This window comes from Bactrocera oleae, chromosome 2 (assembly GCF_042242935.1).
Source record: "Bactrocera oleae isolate idBacOlea1 chromosome 2, idBacOlea1, whole genome shotgun sequence".
NCBI lineage: Eukaryota > Metazoa > Arthropoda > Insecta > Diptera > Tephritidae > Bactrocera > Bactrocera oleae.
Window position 1 is genome coordinate 56,251,267 of NC_091536.1, and position 24,487 is coordinate 56,275,753.

At 35.3% G+C, this 24,487-nt stretch overlaps 3 protein-coding genes across 3 annotated transcripts; 1 reads left to right on the top strand and 2 right to left on the bottom strand.

Moving 5' to 3' along the window:
* Positions 1–6,834: 6,834 nt before the first annotated feature.
* gb (solute carrier family 7 member genderblind) lies at positions 6,835–14,085 on the bottom strand. The gene is made up of 7 exons (XM_014242589.3): positions 12,995–14,085; positions 9,371–9,615; positions 9,018–9,286; positions 8,730–8,930; positions 8,483–8,632; positions 8,205–8,382; positions 6,835–8,146 (listed from the first exon to the last, which is right to left on the bottom strand). Exons 1-7 carry the CDS (start codon positions 13,453–13,455, stop codon positions 8,085–8,087), a joined length of 1,566 nt encoding a protein of 521 aa, XP_014098064.3. The 5' UTR covers positions 13,456–14,085; the 3' UTR covers positions 6,835–8,084.
* A 390-nt stretch (positions 14,086–14,475) lies between these two features.
* On the bottom strand, positions 14,476–16,032 carry LOC106623168 (NKAP family protein CG6066). Its single transcript, XM_014242587.3, has 2 exons — positions 14,790–16,032; positions 14,476–14,729 (listed from the first exon to the last, which is right to left on the bottom strand). The coding sequence occupies exons 1-2, from the start codon at positions 15,923–15,925 to the stop codon at positions 14,555–14,557; spliced, it is 1,311 nt and encodes a 436-aa protein (XP_014098062.1). The 5' UTR covers positions 15,926–16,032; the 3' UTR covers positions 14,476–14,554.
* A 293-nt stretch (positions 16,033–16,325) lies between these two features.
* On the top strand, positions 16,326–24,026 carry gammaCOP (coat protein (coatomer) gamma). The gene is made up of 8 exons (XM_014242591.3): positions 16,326–16,488; positions 16,801–17,456; positions 17,519–18,629; positions 18,689–18,870; positions 22,560–22,734; positions 22,800–22,985; positions 23,050–23,202; positions 23,272–24,026. The coding sequence occupies exons 1-8, from the start codon at positions 16,449–16,451 to the stop codon at positions 23,400–23,402; spliced, it is 2,634 nt and encodes an 877-aa protein (XP_014098066.2). The 5' UTR covers positions 16,326–16,448; the 3' UTR covers positions 23,403–24,026.
* Positions 24,027–24,487: the final 461 nt, after the last annotated feature.

Genomic DNA, 24,487 nt, shown 5'->3' on the forward strand with positions numbered 1-24,487 from the left:
CACTTAGCAGGACGACACAACCGGCGTCATTAAGTTAGTGGTACAGTAAATAGTTAATTCTGTTACGTTTGCAAACTGAAATATACGATATTTACGCACTCATACACGCAAACTCACTCAGGCACTTATCACACTCGTATTTATTTAATTTGCACAAGCTAAAAATGATCATACAAAATTTATTACAAAATAATACAATAATTTCATTGCTGCTGTGGCAAAACGAGGGGTAAGGGGGTGTAGCGAAATGGTCGTCGATTAGAGTGGGGCCGGTAAGTTAACCTATATAGGTTTTTTCAATTACTTGTTCATATGTTCATACATACCTATTTATCAATCGATTTTGTCTCCATATCTAATGGAGTGCGAGATCAATATATTGTACATACATAGCAACAAATTTTGCACTCGATTAAAATATGAATTAATGCGATTTAGCCAAACACTAACATATATCACGAAACATACGTATACACGTACATATATATTATCTTATATACCCAGCAGTGAGAGTATGAATTTCAAAAGATCTAACCAGTTCGGAGCTAGTTCTATATGAACGAATTTGTGAAATTGTGTTGGCATCGAAATATTTTCAAACAAAAAATAACTTACTGAATGACAACAACTAAATTAAACTACTAATTATTTAAGAAACCGTATTAAACTAGAATTTTGTAATATTCGAATAGACTTGCCAAAGCATGAAAATAAAATCAAAGAAAATTCCGTCAATTAGAACAAATTTTTTGGAAAATGAATTTCCAATATTTTTACTTTCAAATTCATTTTGAAAACAAGGAAATTTGGCAACTCAGATCATGCCTTTGCGATACTCACATGCAGACGTTAAATGTGTTTGAGCTTATTTTCTCCTCTATATCTGTATTGGCCTTATAATCACTTACGCGATTTGCACCGAGTGTAATCTTTTGGAAGCGTTGATATGCTTTTCACTTGAACTCAACAACGCAGTTCAGATACTCCTTAATTTCTGTTCCCATCCGCTAATACCACAATAAATAGGGTATAATTGCGTTGATATAGCCATAAAGGAATTTTCATGATTAATTTACTCGAAAAAGAAATTTTCTGCTCAGCTTATTCAGTGCAAAGAACTTTTCAAATAAACGATTTATCAACGGTTCAAATTCATCGAGATATGGTTTAAGATTAATGTGCTTAATCGTCAAAGTGAAAAAATAGGATTTGAAATTCATTTATGTGCAATATATAACAAGTAAGGAAAGGATAACTTCGAGTGCAGCTGAAAACAATTTGCAAGAATTTAAGGCATAGAAATATTTCCAGGTATATTTTTAATGCAAACATTGCACATGAATTTAACATTCGTTAATTGTCAGGACGAGATCATATTTGATATCTTAGTAATTTATTTTATAGGTCATATATTCACTTAGTTTTATTACTACATTTAGGTTTATATCCCGAAATGGTCGAAAATCAATCTAACTAACACAAATCACTAAATACTTAGTCCTGCCATACGTTCTGTTACAAGTGCATGTCTTTATACAAAAAAACTATAACAACTTTTTAATAAAGTTGATTTTATTTAATAATACATATAGGTTTGTGTGATGTTTTTGCCTTATATAATGGAATATCCAATGCTCTTCAACGAAGAGGGTAACATATTGCTTAACTGATTTATCACGGTTTCTAAAACATCCCACTGGTACACTTTTCTAACCGCATTTTTACAGAAATGAAGAGGTGTTGACCGCATGCCACTGAAGAAGCCGCTTGCATCTGTTGAGCTTAATTTGCTTCAAGCGCGTTGTCTACGGTAGCTTTTCGTGTGGAAATCGTCTCGAATAAGTCTTGACATTTATGGCTAAATTAGTTCGAATCAATCAACTGTATACGTTTGGGAATAAGGAAAAATATTGTGGTAAACAAACATTATCGAAATATTGAGGTTTTTAGGAAGCGCAGAAATTTCGCTTTTTCCGCAATTTTGTAATCGTAATACGATTTTCCTTAGCTCCCCACTCCTTTATTAATAAGCGAAAGGAAACACTTAACTGATTATATTAGATTATATATGAGAAGATGATGCAAAGAAGTTATAATAAACAAGTAAGGAACAGCTAAGTTCGGGTGTAACCGAACACTTTTTAATCTTGCAATTGCAAGGATCAAAGCCGGCGAACTACCTACCTAGGTGTTGGCAAAACTGTATCTTAAAAGATATTGTCAAAGAATTCAACATTCATTATTCGACGAAACACTGGATGTATTACAATGAAATTTGGTATTTTATTAAGTCATATTATAGGTCATACACTCACTTAGTTTTATTCTTATATTTTACTTCGCGTCAGCTAAAATTATGTATATGTATATGTGATATTAACTCAACCGGAGCGGCTAAATTTCATTTGATGATGTGAAAAACGTCAACCAGACGATGGGAATTCATTATATTAGGGATATGAGGTTAATAACAAGGTTTACACCAAATTCTTACATATTCTGCCCTAAGTTATAATATAATTTTATAATTTTTAAGAAAACTAAATTTTATTAAAATATCACATATTTTTATGTTGTTGCATTAACCTTTGACATTGCTAAGGTATACTCGAGAAGATATTTTCAAGTAATTTTATAAGTAAATAACTCACACGCTGACCGATATATTCGGCATGAAGTTTGTTAAAGTAACAAAAATCATTTTATGTACAATACAAATAGAGATAGGGGTAGTAATGACCCGATTTTATCTATTTTTGGAAATACAACATAATATTAACAGAATAAAATGGGACCGGAGTTGCATTAAGGTACCTCACATAACATTACCAACATGGAGTAAAATCAACCGGATATTTGAAAATATGGGGGCAAGGGCACCCGATTTTATCTCTTTTAGGCATCCAAATGTGCCGTTATTAGAAAAGCACGCCTACGCAAGTTTATTAATATAACTCACATATTAGCCGATATATGAGGTATAAACTTAGCCGAAAGTTCGTAAATCTTTCTATTTAGGACTATAACTTAGGAGCCAAGAGAAGTAGCCTGATTCAATCCATTTTTAACAAACAGACATAATATTATCAGAAAAAGATTCTCCCTGAGTCGCAATTGGATATCTCAAATACTGAATGATAATTTCGGCTTGAACAGTTATGGCCCGAGTTTGACAATTTTTATAACCTGAACAAGTTTGTAACACCCAGAGTCTGTTTGTTTTTTTTTTGCACCAAGTGAGGAAAACTTAGAATCTGCTGATTTGTCGGAATGGCCGATATCGCACCACTATAGCATATAGCTGCCATACAAACTGAACAATCGGAATCAAGTGCTTGCATGGGAAACTTTTTTATTTGATCTAATATATCAAAATAATCCTATATACCAAATTTGGTTGAAAGCGGTCAAGTAGATCCCGGGATATGGGTTTTCACCTTACGTTGGGCGGTGCTACGCCTATATTCCAACTTTAGTATTGACTCCTATAAAACCCCTTTGTACAATTTCGGATGTAAAATTTAATGTTTCTGACACATTTAGCTTTGATTTATCGCACTTTTAATAGTTTTTTACAAAACTGTTATGGTATATGGGAAGTGGGCGGGTTATCATCCGATTTCAAATTTGGGTCATATACTCTTATTATTAGGTGGCAAGGCCACGCTTACTTTTTAAATTTTTAAACTGCAGATGCCTTTTCCTAATGCGATTCGTTGCACCAAATAACAGTTTTGTATCTTATTGTGAAGCTTAATTATGTCAATTTTCGATTAATGGCGATTTGTGGCAGTGGTCCGATTACGCCCATCGACAATACCAACCTTCTTATGGTGCCAAGAAACATATTTACCAAGTTCCAGCAAGATATCTCAATTTTTACTCAAGTTACAGCTTGCACAGACGGACGGACGACAAACAGTCACCCGGATTTCAACTCGTATCCCATCTTGATCATTTATTTAAACAATATATAACCTCATCATTTATTTGTGTATATCTAACTCGATTAGTTGGAGGTGATATTGTACATACACCAATATGTTGCAAGAGTATAATAATAACGGCACTTGTTTCTGCGAATTTGTCCTCCATGTATACATTGAAAACTTTTTAAAAGAACTTATGACAATACACTATACTTATGTCATATAAGTATATACTGTTATCACTAATTTCTTAAATTAGGCATGCGGGTAATAAACTAATGATTATATTTCATTACTTGTATTTCTTCAACTTACTTCATTTAAAACTATTAGGCATATTGACCGATATATACGGTATAAAGTCATCTGAAAGGTCGCTAATCAGTATATTGAGTATATTAGAGCCGGGGTAAGTTTGGTCATAGCTGTATTAATTTTGAAGAAGTATGGAACTGGAATATATTCAGCAGAACTCTGAATATTGACATCTCGTAGTTTATCCACCAGTAAAAAAGAGACGGCTGACTAGTTGCAATTGTGCTTCATACTTGTTATAAAATAGTTTATAGCTACTAGATTTCTCAACGGGGTATATAAATATGTACTTATTTATGGACATACAAGCCTACATTATTTTACCTTCATATAGAAATCTTAACAGTTATTATGTACGTGGGGCTATCAAATGTTTTATAAACAAATTAAATGATAGTGGAGATATTTCATGGTGCAGTGTTTTATACCAACCAGGCAATTTTCGCTCTATGTTATTTGCTAACGATATATTTTGAAAATTTATGTAAAAAATATGTTGTAATTTTATACTATCATCGTCGACATTCGATACTTTGGATGTATATAAGTATAATGTTTGTTTTGTGTTATTAAACTGGATATGTGAATAAATTTGTACATATGTATATATTTTAGAAAAAAAATATTTTTTGAACGTATTAAATCATAGAACTCATATTTTATATGGATGGATGAAAAATTAAGAATTTAACAGTTCAACTTATACTTTCTAAAGTAGGGACACACCTAGTGTGACAGCCCAAAAAAGCGATTCAGGTACACATACCAAATAGTGTGACAGCCTAAACGTCGTGCTTTGGGAATTAAAAAAAAAACTACTGTATCAATTTTTTTCAGAGTATATTTATACGTGTTTCAAGAATACACAGTAAAATATATTAAAAAAAATTAAATATTTTTTGAGTTATACGAGATCTCCAACGGCGCTAAAAAAATAGGTCCTTCACTGCTGTAGAGATTCCGGCGTTCTCCGTGGATGAAACTAAAACAAAAGTCGCTCATAAAAGACGGTCCAAAAAAATTTAAAATTGACAAAATAGCTGAGTTTAAAAAAAGTTGAATTTTGCCCAAAGTGTTGGTCGCTTGTATGTTATGGTCATTGTATAAAGAACTAGGTATCAGGTTTTCCAATAGCGATGATATGATTTCTAAGTGTTGTTTCGGCTATTTTTAATATTTAATGTTCTGTAAATTTTTTTTCATTGTATTCAGTAATGTTTACAATTTCATCATGAAAAGATAAACGCAAGAACAACGTTTACAAATTATTCGATTTTATTATTAAAATAATCGTTCTCTAATAGAAAGGCCTCCAAGACGTTGTGATTTAACACCATTTGACTACTTCATGTAGGGTTATTTGAAGTCATTGGTCTGTAACAATAAACCAGACTCTTTTCAAACTTTAGAAGTCAATATTGAACGCGCCTTTCATGAAATACGACTTGATTCATCGAATTCGTTCCTGCAAAAGAAGTCGTGGAGGCCATTTGAATGATGTTATATTCAGAACTTAATTGTATCGATAGTTTTTCACATTAAATAAGCAACATTTGAATTTCCTTAAAAATTAAGGAAAACCCTATATATGATACTCAGGCCATGCAGAGAAAATTTGTTACTGTCCGGAAAAAAAGTGTTCCTCAAAAATGAAGTTTTGAGAAAAATAAATATAACTGATAAACTAATGGAGCTAAACGGCTACACTTTCGAAAGCTATAAATCAAAAACTATATAAAATATCGATTTACAATTTTTGTGTATTATTTTTAAAGATATAACCTATCGAAATAAAAAAACAGAATCGATTTTTATTTATAAATTTCATATTATGTGTGTGCCAATATGAGTTTTAGTATGGTCAATAGTTCAATATATGAATTCTCAAGGAATCACTCTGCATCATTTTTATTTTTATTTTGCCAGTACTCAAAGTAGAAAGTTCATGAAGTTTTAAACAAACAAATTCTATTGAAATTACCTTAATATATAATCTAGTTTTTTTTGCCACCACTTAAAAATTAATCTATGCAAATATATACCTGTAAAATTTATCTCGTCTATACTGCGGTAAAAATTCCTCACTAAAAATTTAATTCATGCTTGAAACCTTGAAAACCTGCTTTTAATTAAAAACTTATTTATAAAGAATAATAATAATATGTTATTTTAAATATTGATATAAGAGATAATAAAGAAACTTATATATTTATACGATCACTTAATAGTGCTCCAAACCGCAAAGGCTGTGTTAACCAATTTATTACTTCAATTTATCATAAAACGAATAAACACCGGAATATATGTATATAATTTCATCCAAATATTGTATCTTCCAAGATCGTTGTTATTTTATTGCTGGTCATTTTTTGTCTGGAGTATCTCTGTCAGTGCATACTCGAAGCACTTGCCTACAAAGAAATCTCAGGAATGTTATCTAAATACTGAGAATCAACCCTATAGTTAATACACATTATTGTAATAGGCAATAGAAAAGAAATAGAAATTTTGCTTTATTTATCTATAACACAGCCAGATTATGGGACGGAGAAACCTTATTCAAAGGAATTTAACAAAAATTAAGTTATCCTTTATTAATGTCTAAATTGTTAATTTTATTTCACAGCAATATTATAGTATAATCGGAAGTTTAGGATACAAAAGCATAAGTTAAGTTTAACTAGATGTGTGTGTATGTGTGTGTACTTATACATACATACAAATGTGTATTCGTGATGTTCTTGGCTAAAAGTGAATGAAACTGTAACCATATATGTAGAACATTACGCTCTATTATCTAAGAGGACGCTCTATTATCTAGGTGGACCTAGAAGAATACATAACAATCCGTACATACATATAGTCATTAACTTTATATATTATATAACTTTATCATCAACTTTAATATATATCATTATACGTACATATATATCTCTGCTATCATTTATTCTTGATTTTATTTCAGAGTAGCCTTAGTAGCAGTAGTAGAAAGCCTAGAATAAAATTTTTAAAACGAAAGATTCGAAAAAATCGATTTTGTAGTATAAGATTTATTTTAAAAAATAAACTAGAAGCCAAAAATTGTTAACTGAAATTGTTCTGTTTTTAATGAAATATATATATTTTAGTGATTAATTATTTGAGTGACAATAAGTTGGTTTTTTGGTTAATTTTTGGCGTGACTTCTATTTGTACTCTTATTTTTATATATGTAAATATTTTTATTTTATCCGAAATGCGTTATTTAAAACATACAATATTTTGTAAATGACTGCTAAATATTTTGGTTATAGTAAATGCCTTTCATTAACTTATCTCGATCGAACTTCACCGAAGACATGGTTAAAAAGCAATTCATAACTGACATTAATATATTTCGTTGGAACTTTATAATTTACTATGAATAAATTTGTAAAAAACATCAAATATGCATAATCTTTTGTTAGATTATTAGAAAAAGTAGGACAACTATGTTGTTTCAAAACACGCGCCGTTTTAAAATGGTTTTATGAACATGAGAAACACATTTATAGCACAAGTTTTAGGTTCGGTTTTGTAGTATGGTATTCCCTCCCTTAAGTTATACGATTTTTGTAACATAATTGAAATAATGCGAATCTTAAAAATGTCATACTAAAATGTAAGCTGCAAAATATGGACGGTACATATGAAGTACCGTAAATTATCTGCTTAAACTATATGTACAGAATTACATACATACAAAAATGTTAGTCGAGGAGTATTAATTTTGTGTGTAAATTAATTATAAACAGAAAATAGTAATAAATAAGCAAATGTTTATAATAAAATGAAGATTATTGTAATAATCCAACATAGGAATCACTCATATTTCTCCTCTTTGGCTGTCATAAACATTTTTTGGCACGCGTAAGTGAAATGGTCTGTTAATGACAATAAAGATATTATATGGATTATGTGAAATACTCATAAAATACATACTAATTGCACTCTGTAAAATGTTTGGCTTATTCTTCCACACAACACCGACATAGTAGAACGGCACTCCTATAACCGTTATCAGAACACCCATGCCAACTTCATAGGGAGCTACGTAAACAGGCACGACCACTAGAAAGGCACATATCACAACAAACACAGCAGGTATCCAAAGCGAAACCTACAAATGTACATATATACGCATATTTTATGAATGAGGAGCGTCATAAAAAGCAATTAATTGAATGATTGCCACTTGCATATACTAGATTTTATATTACCTTAATTGGACGTTCCATATCGGGGCGGGTATAGCGAAAAAACAACACCGCCGACACCGAAAGCATTATGAAAAACGACTCCACTATGCTGCTGTAAGTGATGAGCACATAAACATCGCTCACGACGAGCATTATAATAGACAAAATGCACTGGAATAAACACGTTAAATTGAATTATACTAAGCAGCACTTCAAGCAAGCTAGCTATACGCATGTAATTTATACAAATTATTCACAGTTAAATTACCAAAAATACCAGCGACGGCACCGGCGTAAATTGTTTCACACTTATGTTGGACAAGATCGCTGGCATGTGACCGTTGCGCGCGCCCACAAAACACATTCGTGAGGAAGTCATTATATGCACCGAGAGCCCGCCAAAAGCCGATATCGCCACCATAATGGGTATAATAAAAGACCATAGGCCCAGCACACGGTTGCCAAAGGACTGTTAGAAGTCACATGTGTACATACATTATTTATATTAAAAGCTATTATGTATATTTTTGTACATGCAGACTTTTAGTTGACCTACCACTGCTATTGCATCGGAGGCGATCATTTCCGAAGGCGACAACACCGCCAAATAGGCCATATTAGCAAGCACATAAATAGCCGTAACTAGCGGTAATGAAATATAGATAGCGCGGGGCAGATTTTTATAAGGGTCACGAAGTTCTTCTGTCATGAAATTCAAGTAATTCCAGCCGGCATAGGAGAAAATGCCAGAGTAGAAGGCTACCGACAGCTTTCCGGGATCCGTGTGTGTGTTTTCAAAGGGCTTGTCGAAGTTGTGAACGTGACCTAATTTACAATAATACAAAAACCAATTAGTTGCAACATCTAAAAATAAAATTGCAAATTAACACACACATTTATTTTACTCACCCAAACACATCCACACCACGCCCACAATGATAATTAGCACCAAAGCTGCTATTTTAGTGAACATAATTACGTTTTGCATTTTCGTCGTTACTTTCATATAACAAGAATTGAGGTAGGTCAGGAAGCAGATGGTAACAGCGGCTAGAAGTTGTAGTGCACCCTCCGGTATGCTGCACTCATTCTCGAAGAAGGGCTGTAACACATACGAAGCGAAGGTGAGACCCATAATAGCATTCGTTGTAGGACTATCCAAATTTATTAAACACATGAAAGTTAATTAATTTATCAATGTATATAATGAAATGTAAATAATGTATGTGTATAATGAATAGGACTGGTTCATGTGATCGAAAATAGAGCATACTTTTGGGAGAAAACATGTATAGTGTGTGGGCGATAACTGGGTTCAATTAACAATAAATTCCCCTTATTAACCTGATTAGAGATACATATGCCTCGCATATAAAAATAGATATTTTAACACATAGCAGTCCTTTACATATGCACGTATATTTTTTTGCAGGAAACACATATCTATGTATGTACAACTTGTGCCAAAATCAATTAATTAAATTGAGAATACTTTGCACTTGAATAAGACGCAGTCACTTGTAAAATAAACCTAAAACTAATGCATACGCACACATAATATCATATGCACATACATGTATGTATGTATGCATGTTAAATTTGAAGACGGAAGTTCTATTTATGCGATTTAAATTTTAAAACTTATTTAATTTATTCATTCATTTATTCGATTCAGATGAAAATTTCAAAACTTTTGGATTAAAAATTAGATTTCCAATTGGAGTTACAAATAAAAACAATATTTTTCAAATTGAAACTGGAATCAAATGGGATAAAAGAATTTCTAAAATATATGTAAAAGATACTCATATGAATAAATTTAGTTCAATCCATATGTATAAACATTAATATTTAAGTTGTCTATAACATTACTACATATTTAGAATCTTTATTCTTATGAACTTGGTAAAAATTATTACTTTGATCTAGAAAACTTTAGCTTCTCGTTCAAACAATTACGATATTTACGCAGTACGTTTGTTTGTGTGTAGGGGTAAATGAAGTTTTAAAAAATTAACACCTACTATTAAACGCTACTTTGTATTAGCCCGACTGAAGAACATAATTTCCCACATTTAATGTGCGTGTCAACTCTAAAACATTAAGCCTTCGGGTTTTACAAGTTAGAAGTTAGCGTTTAATTATTTAAACACACATTAACATACATTTGTCATATATATGCTCAACTTATTTCACCCTCTCGAAATAAACAAGCAGTGATACAAGTATTTATGGTTATATTTAGATCTCGTACTCATAAGTATTCAAAAAACAAATGAAAATTTTGCTATAAAATTGTTTGGTATAATTTTTTTATAGTTGTAGTAAAAATATAAAATAACGAATAAACTTGTAGATATTGTAGCACATGGAACTATTTGACCAAAGCTCAGTAATCAATCAAAAGCATTAAATACAATTATGTAGGTAGAAAATATGTACATATGTATCGACAATATTCTGTCAAATTTTTTTTAATGGAAACGTTATATCTAATATATACAGTGTTGGGAAAAATATCAGGAACAAAGGAGTATGTTTAAAATTTTCCATGTTTAATAGTTCGACTACAGAACGTTATACCAATTTTCGCGCCAACTCACTTTTTTACATTCTTTTTATACCATCTTCAAGGAATATTAAGTTTGCCACGAAGATTGTAACACACAAAAGGAAACGTCGGAGACCTATAAAGTACAATATATATAAATGATCAGCTGGAAAAGCTGATTTGGTTTAGCTATGTCCTTCTGTCTGTCGGTATATACGCGAACTTATGCCTGTTTTTGCGGTATCGATCTGAAATTTTGCACACTTTTCACAAGAAACTGCTAATTTGTCGAAACCGCCGATCGAAATCAAGTACTTGTATGGAAACCTTAAACATTTGACAAGATACTTTCACGAAATAGTGCAATAGTGCATTACCCGAAGAAATTGCTCAAATCGGATCACTATAGCTGCACCGTTCTTTATCGTTTCCGTTCTTTTTTCACTATCTTTACTACTAAATAACGTACAGTTTGAAAGCATTACTTTACAGTTGATTTTAATAAGAACATATGGAAAGCTATGCTATAAAAGATTCGAATTAAGGTTACGTTCCAATTATTTTTTCCAACACTGTACATGATACACTTCTTTAGCTCAAAATATTCAAACATTATTACATACATTAATATATATGAGTAAATCGAGTAAATCAGTTGCTGTGACACAACGTGATCTTTTACTGTGTTTACATGGAGACTCTTTTGTCGCTCATTATCGACAAATTCTTTTTTTGTTTTTCAAAATGAAAAGGAATGCTGAATTACGTAGCACCGAACGGTTACGAAGAAGAACACAGATTACCCGAGCACGAGCAGCACGGTCCGTTCGTCTTTCCTTGTCGTCCACTCGCCCACAAAACCGGTTTGGGCGATAAAAGAGTCCGTGTGTGAACCTGGACTTTCTAAACAGAAGCCAATTTGTTTAAATTGATAAATAAATAATTACATAGTAAACAAATGGACAATACAGAGATCTAAAGATTACTTTAATATAATATAATATAAACAAAGAAGTGAAACCTTAAACTACAAAAACAAAAATACCATTCAACAACGCAAAGACAAACAAATTAATTTATTATTTATATACAATATAAAAGCTAAAGTACACTTTGGGAATCTATTGGTGGTTATAGCCTGTTTATTAAAGGTATATTAAGTTTGTCACGAAGTTTATCTTTTGTTCCTTCAATTTTGGAGATATAATTCTGATTATATACACTTTTTTTCACCTCAAGAAGCTACACATTTGTCGGAACCACCGATATCGGACTACTATAAAATATAGCTGCCATACAAACTAAATGATCAAAATCAAATCCTTGTATGGAAAACTTTTTAATTTGACAAATATTTTCTCGAAATTTGGGATGGATTATTACCTAATGTAGCGCTAAAATCTTCCAATAAATTGTTTAGGTCGGATGACTATAGCACATAGCAGACATACAAACTGACCAGTCAAAAGCTTTGGTGCAACCTAAGTAAACTTTTTTTTTTTTGTTTTAGCCACTTAACAGGGCCGTTCAAAGTTAAATAAAAGATCATAAAAATTGACCGAGAACAATTAATTACTAATTACTAAAATATTAATCCTTTACTGTTCAGCTACAAATAGTTATGTATTCATCCATTTCTGCATTTGTATCTATTTATAAAACTTACCATCAATTAAGGCTGAACCCGCTTTGTAGTATATATTACATTGCAACAATTAGGTCTTGAGAACATATCTAACAAATTAATTTCACTGCAATGAAATATATTTGCAGTATGGTACAAAAAAAGAATTGAACGCCAATCCACAATCAAACTATAAAGAATATCTTAATAGCGTAATTCAACTCATCGCCAGCAAATTAAAGCGACAAATTTACTGCAACAATACGTTATGTATATGTATACATACTTATGTACACCCATACGCTTTGACTTATCTACTTGTACTTTGCGGTCACTCAAGTAAATTTATTAAACTTACACAAAGATCATCATTGCATCCCATAGGTAGAGAAAGGCGGGTAACGAGCCGTACGCTTCGAGAATGTATGCATAATCCCCACCAGATTTCGGGATCGCCGTGCCCAATTCCGCATAACAAAGCGCGCCAATCATCGACAACAAACCGCATAACACCCAAATAATAAGCGAAGTGCCTACTGCCTCTACTTCGCGTATCACACCTTTGGGCGATATAAAAATGCCAGAACCAAAGATTATACCCAATATGATAGCAACACCTTCAAGTAATCCCAATTGCTTCTTCATACGCACAGCGCTCGTATTTGATTCGGCAGATCCTTCACGTTGTCCACCAACACCGCCATTGCTTATACGCGCAACGTTGGTATTTTCTGTTGTAGCGCTGGGCGCTGTTTCACTGGATGGTGTTAATAACACCATTTCGCTGGTGGGTGATTGTAAGTCGTTAGCAGCGCGCATATTTTCAAACTATTCTGGCTGCTTTACCACTTTAAGCACTTGCGTTTGGTTCGAGAGACACGATAAGACTGAAAACCTCCATGCGCGACAATATTCACTGTTAGCTCGTGGGTTAATACAATAATATCAAACGTATTATTGAATTATATTATGTCTACGATTTTGGTTTTTGTAACTACGATCCGCTAAGTGAGTACCACAATAATGCCGGGTACTTTTATTTTTGTTTTGCTACCCTTGTTCGATAAATTTATACACTTTTTTGCCCTATTTTCGCATTCCTTCGTTTGTCATATACTTCCTATAATGCCAAGGGTACGGGGCCGAGTACATTGCCCATTGACACAGTTTCAGCCACCAACAACCACTAGTTGTGAGACTTTTTAGGTTAGATGTGTTGCTATTTAGATGATACAAATTTTGTATTTACAGAATCAAAGGGAAACGAAGATATTTTCAAATATATCAAACACTTTCTGAGTTTTCCTTATTGTCATTCAGTTATGATTTTGTTTATGCGAACGGTTTCACTCTTGTATTTCTGTAGAAAATTTTACGAAAATCAAATTACACGCGATATATGCAAGCAGAACTAACATCACTGTCAAACGGAAAATGGCATTGCGGAAAGTGAAACACGAGAGGTGGGAGAATATTGATAGGGGTGAAAAGATGTGTTGCTCAAAAATTGAAAAGAAAAGTCTGCAGTGTTGGAAAACGAAAATAGGTGAAAACACGCTAAAATGTCGAAAACATTGAAACATTAAAAACTAAACTCAATTGTTCACAACAAACAATTTAACGTATTTCTTGACAGGTTTACCACAGTCACATGTAAGTTAAGCAAAGCATACTTTTAGGAAGTCTGAAATCTACTTCCGACTTCGGTTGTGTTAACTAAGCCATTTCTTTCTCTATTACAATTGTAACGGAAATTTATATTATTACTACACGTCACGAAGTGCTCAGAAAAAAATGTAGTCTTATAAAATTAAAATAGCAAGGAATAGAATTTCACAATTTAGTTTATAATGATTTCACTTAATTAAAAAGTGAGGGTAATTTTTCTTTTTATTTAGTTATATAGTATATACACACATCATTTCTTATCCTTCGCGTGCAACTTGGAATTAATCATTTCCTTAAATTGTGACAAAATTTTGTTTTCACGCTTCTGTCGCTCTTCTTTGCTAAACATGGCTAAAGCTCTTTTTTCATCTGCAGAATATATTTGATTTTCTTTACGAATACGTACTGCTTCCATGCGGCGATGTCTAAAGGAAAGTTAGTAACGTATTTATAAATTAGCACATAAATTATGATTTTATACTGACCTACTACCGCTCATAACATAACCAACGGATTCAAAGTTGGCAATCTCCTCGGATGTCAAACCAATTTCACCTCTACGTGGAATTCGTTTTCCCTCTGCAATATACGCAGCCATGGCGGCACCTTCACCAGGTAAAAGAGCACGTCCAAAATCCTTCTGGCTTAGACCACTGGTTTGCCTTAGTGTCGGTCCGAACTCTTCACCACCGACGCCAACATCGTGTAAAGATCGTATTCTGTCTAAACTAGATTTGCTGGCTTCATTTTTAGAGCGTTTTTTATTTTTTTTGTATTTTTTGGTTTTTGTTTTCTTTTTTAATGACTTGACTCCGTCTACCGTCTTTTCCAACCATATGTCCACCGCTTCAGTATCGGAGTCTGAAGAGCTTTCGTTTTCCGAACTATCACTATCAGAACTTTCATCTGCAGAGAAATCTGAACTTGTACTGGATGTATCACTGGAGCTCGACATTTTTTTCTTCTTACTACGTTTGCTTTTAGAATTCTTTTTGCTATTAGATTTATGTTTCTTTGATTTTTTCGATTTCTTCTTTTTAGCCTTACTTTTCTTCTTTTTTAGCTTTTTGTAAGTACTATCTAGAATTTTAACATCAGGATCGTTTAGTTCATCGTCTGAATATATTTCGGGATGAGCTGGGCTTTTACTCCATACATCCTCAGAACCTTCTACACCGATCAATTCACGTTGCTCCCGTCGTGCTTCCAAGTAGTTAGAAGACATTTTCTGCAGATGGTTATTTCCACCGTTTCCACTTCGAAAAGGGTTGCTCTGCCGCCCACCATAATTATTTTCATGATACTTATCATTGGGCCAACGTTCAACATTTTGTTTATCGTCTGCAGGAACAGAACGACTAGTACTCCTTCTATACCTTGATTTCGAGCGATGATTTTCTCTCGGTTGATACTTATCCCGGCGACTTTCAACGGATCCTATACGTGTTATTGATCTTGAACGAGAGCGTGAATGTGTCTGTGATTTAGTTCTTGAACGTGTATGCCTACGTCTACCATGACTCCTTACTCTTTCACTTCTATCACGTTCACGCGAATTATGTTTTCGTTTTTCAAGTGGATGATGACGGCTCCGTGACCTTGTTCGGGAACGGGAACGCATAGTAATTCCGTTCTTCACTTCAAAATATATAATTTAATATATTCAGAAGTAATATTGAATTTACCAAAAATTTAATGACTATAGATGATGCGAAATATGTGTATAAAGAACGTCAAAATCGACAGTGTTGCAATACAAATGAATAAGCAGTCGGAATTGAAAGAAAATTGTTTTCTATATATAATATTACGTATGTTATGTATATGTGTATAGTATAGTTTTTTGCAAAATACAATAATTTGTAGGACAAATTTAACACAAATTTAGCTAAAGAACATATGATTATAACTAAACAAATTTTAATCTTTTTCTTAACATTTTAATAGTACAATATTTTAAGCCCAGTTAACTTCGCTTTACAGCCCTGTATTAGTATTTTGACATTACCTTCTCATCTTCATAGTTCTTGACAGATAATAGATGTGACGTGTAAATTTTTCACAAAATATCTCAAAACTAATTCGATAGTTTTTATTAATTTATAACATTCAATTAAATCACAAATTAAAAAAAAATTATTGCAATGGGTTCTTTCCGCCGTGACAAAGATGATGAAGATGAAGGTAAGATCAAAAACGTATTTGGTTATGAATAAAAGTCATAATTTTCTCCAAACTTGTATCGTCGCTTCTAAATTTTTACAATCATGTTTTGAATAAGAAAACTAGTCGTGGCTAATAAATAAAATGTTTAACATAGTTTATAATGTATATTTACTATAATATACACTTCGAGAAAAGAAAAATATTTAAAGACAGAATTTTACTAAATATATCTTGTCACATTCTGTCGCCTCTTTACATATGTATAGATTGCACCACTTTACTTCACCAAGAGAAACTAATTTTTTTTTTTAATATAATTTGTCAAACAAGGCACCACCAACATCTACCAAAACTTGGAGAAGACATCAGTTTTGCAGGAGACACGCACTTTTAATGACACTCCAGTCAATCCACGCAAATGCATTCAAATTCTTACCAAAATTCTGTACTTGATCAATCAAGGCGAGCAATTGATTGCTCGTGAAGCCACGGATTGTTTCTTTGCCATGACGAAATTGTTCCAGTCAAAAGATGTCGTCTTGCGACGTATGGTTTATTTGGGAATTAAGGAGCTCAGCTCCATTGCTGAAGATGTTATAATTGTAACAAGTTCCTTAACCAAGGATATGACTGGTAAGGAGGACCTATACCGTCCAGCGGCCATACGTGCACTTTGCAGCATAACAGACAATACGATGTTGCAAGCGGTTGAACGTTATATGAAACAATGTATTGTGGATAAGAACTCTGCCGTATCCTGTGCCGCGCTTGTAAGTTCGTTGCGTTTGGCAAACACAGCGGGCGATGTAGTAAAACGCTGGGCAAACGAAGCACAAGAGGCACTTAACAGCGATAACATTATGGTCCAATATCATGCATTGGGTTTACTCTATCACATTCGAAAATCGGATCGTTTAGCTGTGTCCAAATTGGTAAACAAACTGACACGTAGTTCAATGAAGAGCCCATATGCAGTTTGCATGCTAGTAAGTCATAAATAATTTAATCAGTTGACCAGGTTTTATATTAAAATTTGAATAATTTACAGATACGTATCGCTTGTAAGCTTATAGAAGAAGAAGATATCTCAGCGGAAGAGATGCCTAATTCGCCAATGTTTACTTTTATCGAAACATGTCTGCGACACAAGAGTGAAATGGTCATCTATGAAGCTGCGCATGCTATTGTAAACTTAAAAAACACGAATGCACGTGTACTTTCGCCAGCATTTTCTATTTTGCAACTATTCTGTAGCTCACAAAAAGCCACTTTGCGATTTGCGGCTGTACGCACACTCAACAAAGTTGCCATGACACACCCAGCTGCGGTAACCACCTGCAATTTGGACTTGGAGGGTCTTATAACCGATACAAATCGCTCTGTTGCCACACTAGCTATTACCACTTTGTTAAAGACCGGCGCTGAATCGTCCGTAGAACGTTTAATGAAACAAATCTCCTCCTTTGTTGCTGAAATTTCAGATGAATTTAAAGTGGTCGTTGTCCAAGCAATTTGCGCACTCTGCTCCAAATATCCACGCAAACATACTGTTTTAATGAATTTCCTTAGCGGCATGCTGCGTGAAGAGGGTGGTTTAGAATACAAAACTTCAATTGTAGACACCATTATAACGATTATTGAAGAAAATGCTGAAGCAAAGGAATCCGGTCTTTCTCATCTCTGCGAATTTATTGAAGATTGCGAGCATGTATCCCTAGCAGTGCGCATTCTTCACCTACTAGGCAAGGAGGGACCTTTCGCTAACACGCCATCCAAATATATACGCTTTATATATAATCGCGTTATATTGGAAAGTCCCATTGTGCGCGCAGCAGCTGTCACAGCATTAGCACAATTTGGCGCTTCTTGTCCGGCACTCATACATAATATTTTGGTATTGTTAAGTCGCTGTCAAATGGATCCCGATGATGAAGTACGCGATCGTGCTACTTATTATTTGCACATTTTGCAATCTAACAAGCCGGAACTGTATAAACATTACATCATAGAACGTGAGACATGCTCACTGACGTTGTTAGAAAAGGCATTGACAGAACATTTGAATGGCGATTTGTCCACTAGTTTTGATATATCGATTGTACCCAAAACTGCTATTGTTAAGGAGGAAGTTGCCAACGAAGCTATGCTCATTTCTAATAGTAAGTATTTCAATATTGCTCCATTCCGTCATGTCAACGTATATGTTATTTATTTTTAGCACCACGTGCTCCCAAGATTACACGGGAGGAGGAAAGTGCTGCTCGTCTGTCACAATTACCAGGTATACAAGTTCTTGGACCAATTCATCGTACAACAACACCGATTCAACTTACTGAGAGCGAAACAGAATACACCGTACAATGCATTAAACACATATTCGCCAATCACATTGTATTTCAGGTGCGTTTTTAGTGAATTTTTATACCCTGAACAGGTTTGCTACGAAGTTTGTAACACCCAGAAGGAAACGTTCGAGTTTCTATAAAATGTATACATAAATGATTAGCATGATAAGCTGAGTTGATTTAGCCATGTCCGTCTGTCTGTTCGTTGTTGTTGTATCACCCCAGCAGAAACTGCTTGGAGAGGAGCTCGTTATGTTCCTTAACCGGAAGTATACGGGACTCACTATGCAGGTGTTCTATTAGGGACATTAAGAGGCATTCCGTGATAGTCAGGAGTGCAGTGTTTTGACACGTCTGAAGCGTCTTTATATGTGTTGCACTACATCTATGCGACTATATTGGAGCAGCATAGTTTAAGACCCATTGTGCGCGCCGATTGCTTTGTAAGTTGACAACAACGCTTCTTTGTCTTGTCCCCAAGAGCTGCCGGCAAGCGATTTGAGGATTTTGTTGCGACTCTGTACTTTGACAGTTATCACGGTTGTGTGAGGAGTGAAGGGGCACAGACTGTCTAATGTAACGCCTAAAAATTTAAGGCTTGTTAACTGTCGGAATTTTAATGCCATCGGCTGAAAATTTTAGATCCAGTCTGTACTCCTTCGTTCAGATTGTAAAAATGGTCGCTGTGGTTTTAGTGGGGAAGAGTGTCAGGCTGCTTACAGAGAAAAAGCGAGAAAGGTCGGACAGATAACCGTTCACTTTTGAGCACATGCCATCGATTACATTGCCCGACGTCATTATCGTGCAGTCATCAGCCTACGAGGTGATGAAAATTCACTCTGGTGGTTGGGGGAGTTTCGAGATGTATAAATTAAACAGTAGCGGGGAGAGGACACCACCCCTGTTTAATTCTTAAGTTTGGAGTTTTGACCTCAAAACAGTACGGATGAATGCCGATCGCTCAGGTAGTTCATAGTCCAGCCCTGTAGGGAGCGGGGATTGTTCTATGCTCTCAAGTAGTGTCGTGTGGCTGACTGTGTCAAAAGCTTTTGACAAGTCCGACGCTATGAGGATCGTCCTCTCGCAGGGTGGCTTCTGGTATACACCATGAACTATCTGGGCGTTTATGACGCTAAGAGCTGTGCACTTTTCGAAAGCCATGCTGATGGTCTGCTAGACTCAGGTGGTGAGTGAATGTCAGGAGTAGTAAGGCCTCAAGTGTCTTCACTACTGGGGAAAGGAGAGTTATCGGACGATAAGACTCCCTTTTGTTGGCGGGTCTCCCAGGTTTCAGTAGTGGGACCACTCTTTCGACTTTCCACACAACGGGTATTTGAAGAGTGGTCATCGACAAGTTGAAGACCTTGGGGAGGTACCTTACTCCCGTCGAGCCTAGGTGTTTTAGCATAAGCATGCTTATTCCGTCAGAGCCAATGGCTTTGGACGATTTGGCCTTGTTGATGGCACTCTGAACCCCCCCCCCCCATCGGTGAAGGTAAGTGGTTCGCGGTCTTTTGGCATTTTGCGCAGCCGTCGAGTAACACATCGTTTGGCCTTGTCAGCCAAAGGGTGCAGTGTAAATTGGCGGCTAAAATAGCTCGCGCACTTCTTGGGGTCCGAGTAGGCATGGCCATCGAATTGAATCTCAACCTGGTCGTCATGTTTCCTCGGATTAGACAAGGCCTTGACAGTAGTCCAAAGCTTACTCACACCGGTTGAGAGGTTGCAGGACCATTTTGTCCGCTTATGCTGGTTTACCATTTGCCGAATATCCAAATTGATATCGCTTATTCGGGGATCACAGGGATCGACATGGCGTAAGGTTATGCGCTCGTTTGCTAATACAGCTGCTTCGGCTGGGAAATTAGGGCGGAGTTCCGCGATTCTTCCAGCCGCTATGAAGCGAGCAGTAGCAGCAGCGATCACCTTGCGGAATCGACGCTCGCCAACGATGACGTCCGTAGGAATGGGTAGTGCGATAAAGGTGCTCTAAGTAAATTCTGTGAAGCCGATCCAGTTAGCTTTGTTAAAGTTAACAAAGGTGCGGTTGTCCACAGAAATAAAGTCGGTAGGTTTCTCGATCGAGATAATTATGGCAGATGGTCTGATGCGAGAGTTAGCATAGGTCGCCAGGTTATGATATCTATCAGACCACCGCTAGCGATGGTAATATCTGGCGTGCTATTACTGGCGCCCATAATTCTGGTGGGGGCTTTGTCATCCATTGTGCAGAATGTCGAATCGTCAATCTGTTCCGCCTGCTCCATCCCCCTACGATCGTTAGGCCTCTACCATTATCTCGCTAGCGATCCTTACGTAAAACGTTGAAACCTGCACAACTCTAAAAATCTTAGCAGCTGTTAAACTTGGTTTCGAGGACCGCATCTATCAATACGTGTTCCCGACTTATAAATGCAACTATCTCTTCGATCTTACTCTGGAGTCCGTTGCAGTTAAATTGTAAATGTCGCGTTTGTCTCGGGTGTCCGGTTGTGATCCTAGGGGTGAGGTAGGTACGTGTAGGTGGTGGTTGTTGCAGCTGTAATATCCGCATGGCCGGTTGTGGTGTTGTTTGGCTACGTCACTATATGGGATTGCGGGGGCAGACTCGTACAGCACGGGGCAACATACGACGCACTCCACTCACGTGTGGCGCAGGTCGGAACACGACAGAAAGTGACACCAGCCAGCACAAGAATTTCACTTGACTAATGTGACGTTCCGGCGTATTACGGTTGACGCACGGAACAGACTGTGCGAGGCACTAGGAGTTGCTAAGTGGTTCTCGCACGAGGATTGGAGTGGGATGAAGGTTGGGGAGGGGATTGCTCAGACTGAGAGTCATGCTGCCTGTGTGAGCTCCTTAGGCCCGTGGAGGACCTTTCTTGGCCACTCGACTGGAGTGGCGGCGCAGTGCGCAGACATGGTGCAGGTTGCACATCCGTTGAGGCAGGTGTCGCAGTAGTGCGTTGGCAGCATAGGGTCACGTAACTCGTGGTCTACTCCCTATGGGTCTTAAGCCCTGAGCTAGTCTTAAGATGGCTTCATCCATTGCATGTATTACACCTAACCGAGGTGGAGTTTGGGAGGAGCCTTTTTGTAAATTGCAGCAGAAGAACTCCTCGGGGCCCGGGTTGGAATCGATGCCAGCACGGGTCAGGAGGATACGGAGCACCCTGCTGCTAGGCGTTGCTCTAATGACGACAAACTTTAACGTAGAACTGGCTGTTGTGGGAATTGTGTCTGTATGTCCGTCTGTCTGTATATACCCAAACTAGTCCCTCAGTTTTTATGCTATCGATCTGTCCGATATCGGACCACTATATAGCATATAGCTCCCATCCAAACTAAACAATTGGAAGCAAGTCTTTGTATGGGAACCTTTTTTATTTAGCACGGATTATTTTTTAAGGCAATAATACAATCTACGAAAAAATTGTATAGATCGGATGACCATAGCATATGCCATATTAAATGAACGATCGGCGTAAAGTGCTTGCATAGAGAACTTTTTCATTGGACGAGGTATCTTCACGAAATTAGGCATAAGTTATTTTCTAAAGCAACAATGCAATCTCCGAAGAAATTGTTTAGATCAGATCACTATATCATATAGCTGTCTTACAAATTGAACGATCGGAATTAAGTTCTGTGAAGGGTATCATAGCGTCGGTGCAACCGAAGTTAACGTTTTTTCTTGTTTATTTTCAAAATATAAAAAAATTAACATCTAATAAATTTTAGTTTGATTGTCTCAACACTTTGCCCGATCAAATATTAGAAAATGTGCGCGTAGAGTTAACCATACCAGAAGGATTTACAACACGCGCCGTTATTGCATGTCCCAAATTGCCTTACAATGAGTTGCAAACAACGTTTGTTATTGTTGAATTTCCACCCGACATTGCCAGCTCGGCAGGTATGAAAATCCGAATCAAATGGAATTTGTACTATTTCATTACCTTTTAAATTAAACTTTACCAGCAACATTTGGCGCGACATTGCGTTTTATGGTAAAGGACTGCGATCCGAATACGGGGGAACCAGACTCAGACAATGGTTACGAAGAGGAGTATATGTTGGAGGACTTAGAAATCACAGTTGCTGATCAAATTCAGAAGACGAGAAAGAGCAATTTCCAAGCAGTTTGGGATGCCGCAGATACAGAAGGTTAATTCAAATATTCATTGATTTAAAATGCGTTTTGTGTTTACATAATTATCATTTTTAACAGAGTGGATTGAAGCTGAGGATACGTATTCGCTCTCCGCCGTGAGCACATTGCAGGACGCCGTAAATACTATTTTGAAATTCCTCGGTTTGGGTGCGGCCAATTTATCTGAGAAAGTGGCTGAGGGAACGCATACACATACCTTACTTTGCTCAGGTAGGCGTAATAAAAATTTGTTAATCATAGTTACATGTGCACATTACTAACATTTTTTCTCATATACAGGCACATTTAGAGGTGGCGCAGATATATTGGTGCGGTCGAAACTTGCGCTGTCGGATGGCGTTACAATGCAGCTAACCGTACGTACTACCGATCCAGATGTCGCCGAACTTGTCACATCTGCTATCGGATAGGATTAAGCCCATTAGTTCTTTGTGCATCTTAAAGCGAATAAAAATGGTCTGTTGGTTAAGATTAAAATGAGAATATCGATAATGCCATTCGAGTGTTTTATGAAAAACACTTTCCAACACAAAGTTGCATTTAATTTTGCTACCAACAGCTTCTAACTCTTCGAATTATGTGATACAACTATGTTGAAAAAAAATTGTAGCAAACAGTTTGATTTGCAAGTGAAAAGAAGCATAATGTGTAACTAAGTGGCGAAAAAAAAAGTATGGTATAACATAATATAATATTAATTTAAATTATCTTTAGATGAGCTAAACATCTTCTACAACATCGGTTCATGTTGAAAATAAATTTTGCGCAAATTTTTAATATAAAAAATGTAATAATTAAATTAAGCGCATATTTGTTTAATAACGCAAACCTTTGTGTGACAACTCGAGTTCAATGCACATTTCTGCGAAATGTAATAAATATTGTATTTCAAAATCAATTTTTTTAATTCATTTTAAATATTTGTAATCACTAAAAGCAAATGTATTCCATATTCTGTAAACATGTAAACAAAAATTTAACCAAGAATAACAGAATACTTGTATATATATGCTCTGCTATATATAATATATAAATCGATTCTATCATTATTGAATTTAACTCTGCTTCGACATTTTCTTAGAAATATGTAAGTATTTTACTAATTGCAACAAATATTGGCATTAGTGTTTTACTTGTATTGTATATATACATGAAGTTATATATATATATGATAATATATAAATATATTCATATATATATATATATATGAAAAGTAATATCAATAAAAAATATTACCGAAACCCAGATTCGAAAGTATTTTGTCAAATTATCGCAGCCCGTCAACGACTTACATTATTCCAATATGTTTATGACATATGTTATTTACCTGCCTTGCTTTATACATAATTGAAACACACGTGCTAAATAAAATGTCTTATTATTTTTTAATCTTCCTATCTCTTGATTGTACTCTTCGCGTCATTGACCGTGAACAGTGTTTATACCGACAGTACAGCTGATGTAAATATGTTCCTCTGAATAGACTCGTTATGTT

Bases quoted from the DNA above. Each gene is read 5' to 3' on its own strand.
- gb (XM_014242589.3), bottom strand. From the start codon at position 13,455: ATGCGCGCTGCTAACGACTTACAATCACCCACCAGCGAAATGGTGTTA. The intron at 9,287-9,370 runs GTGAGTAAAATA...ATTGTAAATTAG, and splicing joins CGTGGTGTGGATGTGTTTGG to GTCACGTTCACAACTTCGAC. The intron at 8,147-8,204 runs GTATGTATTTTA...TGTCATTAACAG, and splicing joins CATTTTACAGAGTGCAATTA to ACCATTTCACTTACGCGTGC.
- LOC106623168 (XM_014242587.3), bottom strand. From the start codon at position 15,925: ATGCGTTCCCGTTCCCGAACAAGGTCACGGAGCCGTCATCATCCACTT. The intron at 14,730-14,789 runs GTCAGTATAAAA...ACTTTCCTTTAG, and splicing joins TATGTTATGAGCGGTAGTAG to ACATCGCCGCATGGAAGCAG.
- gammaCOP (XM_014242591.3), top strand. From the start codon at position 16,449: ATGGGTTCTTTCCGCCGTGACAAAGATGATGAAGATGAAG. The intron at 16,489-16,800 runs GTAAGATCAAAA...TTGTCAAACAAG, and splicing joins CAAAGATGATGAAGATGAAG to GCACCACCAACATCTACCAA. The intron at 22,986-23,049 runs GTTAATTCAAAT...CATTTTTAACAG, and splicing joins GGATGCCGCAGATACAGAAG to AGTGGATTGAAGCTGAGGAT.